Raw genomic sequence first — 7,317 nt, 5'->3', positions numbered from 1 at the left:
TCTCGTTTCACTTCTAATTCATCTTACATGATTTTTATAGCTTCTTCACCTTGTCCTAAATTTGCATTGTCAGTGTTAAAATTAAATACTAAATTGGATATAAAACTAAATTATTCAAACTACAAATAAACTAAAATAATTAAAGATCACATGTACAATATTTTTAGAATCTAGGGCATAAATATATTTTTGATGTTTCTTTAGCCATTTTAAGGATATGTCCCAATAAATATTTAAACATTCGTCTTCTGATCCATCTATGTCAAGTTGCTAGACTTCTCAAGTAGGGGTAGTGCAAGAGGAGCTAACCACTTCATGATTGGGTGGAAAAAGGGCCCGAGCCACACTCTTGACTCGAGATTTGCACGTCTAGAAGCTTAGGAGAGCCTTGGTGACAAGACCTTGATGGTTTTGATTTATTGTATTTTGTACATATATGATGCACTACAAATATTTATTTATGAACTCTAATGTCTCAATGTATTGATGAATGATTCATGATTGACATTATTATTGTCTCAAAACTTATTAATGTGATTGCATATGTTATTTCAACATTGTGGTCGCTTGTATGTTTTGGAAAGTTGAAAAGCAATAGTGTATTATTTACATTTCGATAAACTTTGGTCAAACTTTGTATTTGAATTTTTATCATGGAGAAATTGCACGTTTGACTAATCTATGGTTACACGACTATGTCTATGTGTCTTTGACTTTCCAATATTTTTGTTATATGGATGATATGGGAAGTTTAGAAAATTTTGGTCTTTACAAAACCATGTAAAGTTTGTGTAGATTTCATAGGAATTGTATATGTTTCTTTTTAAATTGATGAGGGAAATTGTGAATTCTATTTGAGGAAAAAGGAAGTATGTATATTATTGTGTCATAGCCAAGTGCAAGTACATTTTAGCCTTGTTTATGATTTATGTAATTATTGTTATGAGTCAATTTTTTATATTAAGAGATTTTAGCTCGACGCCTTATGTCCCTATAACTTGACTTAGTGATTACTCTGAATTCCTACAACTTGATTTAGCCATTGCTCCAATTGCCCTTTGGCATCGTTAGAAGTTATGTAAAAATGAGAAATATCTAACATTAAGAGTACTCCCTCTTCCACTATGAGGGATAATCTCATAATAAATATTTATAGCTACGTCTAAGTCTCAATATGTAAAAAAAAAAAATATGTTTGTGTAATGTATGATTGTAGAATAATGAAAAAAATGAAAGTGCAATATTTGTTCAATGTTCAATGTTGCATCCTCTATATTATGTAAGAATACGATTTAAAAAATTTAGTATTGTATAAAGATATTGACAATAGATTATTGTGTGAAAATGGGTGAAATAATACGATTAAATCCATGTATTAAGGTTAATATAAGAAGGGAGAATGGAAGTAAGAAAATGCCTTGAAAATACTCATTCTCCCAATGGAAATGTAATATTAATTAGCTTGCTTGATTAAATCTAATTGATCCCCAAAAGTGGCAAAGCTGGGCAATGTGGTTTGTGAACAGGCAAACCAATCTAGGGGCCAAACTTCTCCAACTGAAATGAGCCATCCTTGAGAAGCATATACCCTCCATGATACATCTCCAAATGATTGGACAAAGCCGCTTTATCCACATCCTCAGACTGACATGATTTGCAGACAAAGTAAAGCACAAAGTGGGTCAGCAACCACACTAAATCAACACCACACTGCAAAACCACAATAACAATTACTCCCACACTCATCCCCTCCATCCCCTCTCCATACACTAAATAGCTCTGAATGCCAACAATAACACCCATAACCATCATGTACAAGAGATTCAGTGCCAAAGCAGTGACCCAATTTCCTTTGATAAGTCTTCTGCTCTTCTCCATGGCATCCAATCCACATCTCTCCTCCACAACACACACCACGCTGGCAACCTGCCACACCATGGCAATGTACATGTGGAACGCGACTGCCACGGTGGCAATGCCAATCAAACCAATTACAAGGGTCTCTCTGTTCAGTCCCACGATTCCACCTATAAATAACCAAAAAGACAGAGCACAAACAGTGCCTGCGAAATAAACAAAAACAATGAGTAAAAACCAGAGAAAAGTGTGCATAATGCGCTTCCATACCCTTGGCAGGGCGCTCAGAACCAGGGCGTAAGACAATTCTTTGCCTGCGTAGGTGGATGCCACCGTGTACACCACTGCCGACGTGGACAAAAGGGAGAAACCCCAAACTAGGGTTATGAACACCGCTGTCAACAGAAAAAGCTCCAGAATTTGTATGCGCAGGTTGTGCCGAATGCTTTCTGCGGCAGGACTGAACAAATTTGCGTCCAATAAAGCGTCGTAATCCGCGATTTTGCTCAGAAATGGCTGTGAGATTACCTTGTGGAGGAGAATTGCAAAGGAAAGAGGCATCAGAAGAGTAAAGGCGATGGATCCGAAGAGTTTAGCTCCGAGATGCAGTATTTTCAGTGCTTCTGCAATGATTTCCATGGCGGCCAGCGAATTGTAAATTTCCATTTCTCCATCCATCTTTCTATTCACTGAATTTTTTCAGTGCTTCTGCAATGACTTCCATGGATTTGCAGGGAGGGAAATGATTAATAGTGTTGCGTGGGTGGAAAAATCAACGAGACTCTTTCTTTTTCTTAAAATATTTGACCTTTTTGAGTCGTAGACAAGGTCTGCAACAGGCCTGCTGGACACGCATTTGGCCGTATTTGTTAATTCGTTGAAACTTAAGAGTATCATTTGGGATATACATTTGACTTTTTATCTATCAATTCATTTGGGATGTATATTTTTTATTGATTAAATCATCTGGTATTCTGAATTTCAGTTGATTAGTTAGGATCAAATGTGTATCATGAGGGTTGGCTAGACAATATATGCCATTATATTGCACATGTTGCTTGCTACTAACAAAATAATTTCTTTTGTCATTTAAACTAGCACTTGCACCAAAAGAGGTGCAAGGGGTACGCCGATAGGTTTAGTAGAAAAGAAAAATTGAACAAATTTCTAATTAAGAAGAGATTTCAAACTGAAGGCAAAGTATATACATTTTATATAGAACAGAGGCATATATACATGAGTAACATCTTTAGAGGGTTCACATAGAATATAAAATTGTAATGTACATTTGTTGAAATATCTTTTCAATTCTAAATATAGAAGAAACTGGAGTCCTATTTGTGACGGGGCAAGAAAGACCTGTACATAAAAGGAAAATGGAATTAATAAACAAGAAAAGTACATATAAGTAAATTTATATACAACACAGACATATATACATGAGTAACATCTTTAAAGGGTTCACATAGAATATACAATTGTAATGTACATTTGTTGAAATATCTTCTCAACTCTAAATATGAAGAAAATGGAGTCCTATTTTTGACGTGGCGGGAAAGACTTGTACATAAAAGGAAAATGGAATTAATAAATAAGAAAAGTACATATGAGTAAATTATCAAAAATTCAGAATTATTGAAAAATTGAAATCATTCAAAAGTAAGTTGACAAACTTAAAAATTTCTTGAGTATTTGATATGTGTGAACTCCTTGTTAGAATCCAACAAATGTCAACCTGTACAAAGTGTTATGGATTTCTTAGGAAGTTAGAAAAAGAAACTAATAAAATTAAAACAAAAAGATTTAGAATGCCAAACATTACCATTCAATGTAGAAGTTGCTTCATAGAAGTGATTTCTATGCGACATTGTGTGCAAACGCGCTTCTTCTTTCTTTCTAATGATATTGTATGGGTTTTTTTGCATCTTACAAAAGCGCTCAAAAGAGAAGGAAGGCTCTACACGAAGGCCATGGATGGATTTGACTCTAGAGATTGTTGTGAAGGTGAGGCCTTGTCTTTCAGTTTTACCTATGTCAATTGTAGCCATACCTAAGGTAAGACCTTGTGATTTATGTATAGTTATAGACCAAGTTGTGGTGAGGGGTATTTGGGTACGATTGCCTCGGGAAATTGGTTGTATTGGAATAATTTTTGGGTTTCTAGGATCCCAAGGTGGACCAGTATAGCTACTGAACTCTACAGTAACATAAGAAGGCAATAGAGGGGGTTTAGAGCCTATTGGATACACTATATCCTTGACCTCTCCAAGAGATCCATTAACAAGACCAGCATCGATCCAAAGATTGCTTGTAAGCATAACACGTTGAAATTTACATAGTAAAACTTCTCTAGGTAGTTGGTCATCATTTGCAAATTCCTCAAGCCTACGATGTGCATTTATTGCAGTGCAAAGTGCAATAGGGACATTTAGTTCTTTTAACATCTTTTTGTTGTGGAGCAAAACTTGTTCATTGGTAGCAAACAAATGTGTTGCTTGGTCAAAGTCAATACGTTCAGTTGGAGTGAGGTTTTTATTTGTGCGAGTCATTAACAACTCCTAATCATGTAAATTTGGTTCTGCATTGCGCATATTTTGTAGTGCTTGACGAAATCGTATTTGAAGTGGATCATCACCTTGTTGTCTAAATATTGTTTTCAATGTTACAACTGTATTAAAATTGTGCCACAAGTGTTTTGCATTAGTGTGAGATGCATAGATTGGTTTGTCCATAACAGGTGGAAGTTGGGCTAGGTCTCCTACAAGAATCATGGACATGCCACCGAAGCAAAGGTGTTGTTTTTGGGGTATAACTTCACGTAGTCTGGAATCAATTTTTAGTAGTAGTTTGGGGCCTATGAAGCTCATCTCATCTATTAAAATGTAACGAATGTTTTTCATCTCTTCTTGGTATTTTGTCAATGCTTGTCCTTGCAGTGATTTCATTTCTCGAATTGGAATTTTGAGGGCTACATGTATGGTTGATGCATGGATATTGAAAGCTGCAATACCTGTTGGTGCAAGAACAAGGAGTGGGTTTATTGCATTGAACATTGAATTGTGTAGTGCATTTCTTATGCAACTAATAAGGTATGATTTTCCAATTCCAGCAGTTCCTTGTATGACCATGTATAAAGGTTGCATGGAGAGATTTGATGTGGAGTGGTCTATAATGATTGAAAATGCAAGTTGTTGTTGATGTGATAAATCGTAACTGTTGGTAGTGGTAGAGGTGGATGAGTTGGGAATTAAACCAGCCATCTTGTTTCTATGTATAAATTGAATGGCATGATCATGCAAATTCAAGGGAACATTATGGTTTTCCCATGGATGGTTGTTGTCAAAGTCACGTTTTCCCAACATGTCCAGGTCATTTAAGGTAGAACTATTGGCAAGGCCCAATTGGGACAAAAATTCCCACTCATTCATTTGTAATGAAGCATGTATATCTACATCGCAATCTGCTTCATTATCCTCTTTCATGACATCTTCAACCGGACTAGTACGATCGACATGCCAAACTTTATACGTTTCTATGTGTACTAGATTCCAATTTCCAATAATGTCATCTTTGTCCAAACCTATATCTAGGTGTATCTCACGAAAGTGTTTGTACAAAAGCAATTCACTCCAACAAAATGTTTCAAAATGTTCAGAGTCTTCTTTTGGAATTGAAAAAAATTTAGGAAAAACTTGCATTATTTCTTTTTCCTTTCTTATTCTCCATTTGGTTCCTTTTCGAGAAGGTGCATATGAATATGATCTGGCTGATTCAATTAGTGTAAGTTGTTCAAGGTCAATTGGACGTTCCATGTAGGCTTGTATATAGCTAGATTCTATTTTTCTACCATCATTTGTTTGTTTTAGGTGGTGCAACACTTTTCTCCCCACATTCAAAGTCATAAATTTACGATTGCAATTTACAAGAGGTAATTTTTGAAGCATGTGACATGTTTCTTGTGCACTAATGTCTCTTTCAGCAACAATTTCAACCAAAAACTTATGATATGCTTTGCCAGCATTGTCGCTAAGATTTGAATCTGAACAAATTCTGCCCAACATCTGAACACAGTTTTCAGATTTTTTTTCAGCTTTTGATGCATACTTTGCAATGTATCTTAGAACTAATGCTCGGGATGTAATAGGTTGACAATCTATATTACCTCTCCATATTGATAACATTTCTGGGCTATGAATGTTCAATCTCTCATCATTTCTAGCTGGTTCAAAGCATACGTGTCTTGATTCATTAAGGTGTAATGATGATTGTTCACATTCTTTCCATGGAGCTTTACATCTACATTGCATGTCTTTACCTTTCTTACGTAAACACGTTCTCTCAGTACATCGAGTGTGCCTTTGAACACGATTAACTAGTTCTTCGTAATCAATGAATGGATCAACAGAAGTTAATTGAGTTGTAGTTAGAAGGCATGGATCATCTGTTGGAGCTCTATTTTGCATGTTGTCTATTTCATATTTTGAGCGAGGGTTCATAGCAGTGACATATTTTTCGAATTTTTTTTTGACTTGTTCTACTACGTCAGGATCTTCCCAATAAAGTGTGTCCATATTTGGAGCATTTTTTACCCAAATGACACCGTGTACATGTGCAGACCCTCTACCCTGCCATTTTGAGCGATACCAATAATTAGTTGCGTCCATGAGCTTCTCGATTATCTCTTCATGAAAAATTGTGAAGCGTTGGTGTAGATATAATAATGTTGTATGAGGGTTATTAATCACATTATCAATGCGTTGTTTGTTGGTAAGCAATGAAGATGGAATATTTGGGGAAATAACACTATGCAAATTAGGCCATTTAGTGTCTATTGAACTCAACGTAAAGAAAAATGTTGGGGAGCCTATTTGGGTAATTAAACTTGTCAACTCTATGCGACGTGCATTCCAAAATGCTCTTGTCCCTCGTAAGGTAGAACTAAAGTGCATTAGTTCTTCTGCCAATTGATTGTTAGGCAGATTAGTCAAGTGAGAGCGAAGGTCTTCAATTGTGGTTGGTGTATTGTCTTCAACTTTACGTTTAATAAAAATAGATGCAGTAGACTGACTACGATGACGCATCATAAGATTCAATAGGAAGTATGTAAATCGTGGATGTTGGCCAAACCTATTATCATGGTAATGGATAAGATGCACTGCATATTCATGCATTTCCACTTCTCTAGCTCGAGGTTGCATGGGTAGTGCAATACCATTTGGGAAAAGCGTGGGAAAGGCAGCAGGTGGCATCAAGTCAGGCCTTTCTCACGAGGCAGCAGGTGGCATCAAGTCAAGTGGGAGGAACAATCGAAATTGAGAACGAGGCAGCAAGTGGCATCAAGTTAGGTGGGAGGAACAATCAAAATTGAGATTGGGACGGCCCTGGAAGTATGCATGTTGACCGCAGTAAATAATTAGCTGAGACAATAGCATATTGTTTAATTTGATTGGTTGCACGTTA

At 36.1% G+C, this 7,317-nt stretch overlaps 2 protein-coding genes across 2 annotated transcripts; both read right to left on the bottom strand.

Moving 5' to 3' along the window:
- Nucleotides 1-1,331: 1,331 nt before the first annotated feature.
- On the bottom strand, nucleotides 1,332-2,778 carry LOC149578849 (uncharacterized). Its single transcript, XM_089807268.1, has one exon. It carries the CDS (start codon nucleotides 2,533-2,535, stop codon nucleotides 1,537-1,539), a length of 999 nt encoding a protein of 332 aa, XP_089663394.1. The 5' UTR covers nucleotides 2,536-2,778; the 3' UTR covers nucleotides 1,332-1,536.
- A 1,637-nt stretch (nucleotides 2,779-4,415) lies between these two features.
- LOC149578848 (uncharacterized) lies at nucleotides 4,416-7,106 on the bottom strand. Its single transcript, XM_089801505.1, has 2 exons — nucleotides 5,768-7,106; nucleotides 4,416-5,398 (listed from the first exon to the last, which is right to left on the bottom strand). The coding sequence occupies exons 1-2, from the start codon at nucleotides 7,104-7,106 to the stop codon at nucleotides 4,416-4,418; spliced, it is 2,322 nt and encodes a 773-aa protein (XP_089657631.1).
- Nucleotides 7,107-7,317: the final 211 nt, after the last annotated feature.

The sequence above is a fragment of the Cupressus sempervirens genome, chromosome 1, assembly GCF_028749045.1.
Source record: "Cupressus sempervirens isolate cs-2001-9-10 chromosome 1, ASM2874904v1, whole genome shotgun sequence".
Classification (NCBI taxonomy): domain Eukaryota; kingdom Viridiplantae; phylum Streptophyta; class Pinopsida; order Cupressales; family Cupressaceae; genus Cupressus; species Cupressus sempervirens.
The sequence above is the reverse complement of the archived record's forward strand: the minus strand, read 5'-3'. Positions and strand labels throughout refer to the sequence as shown.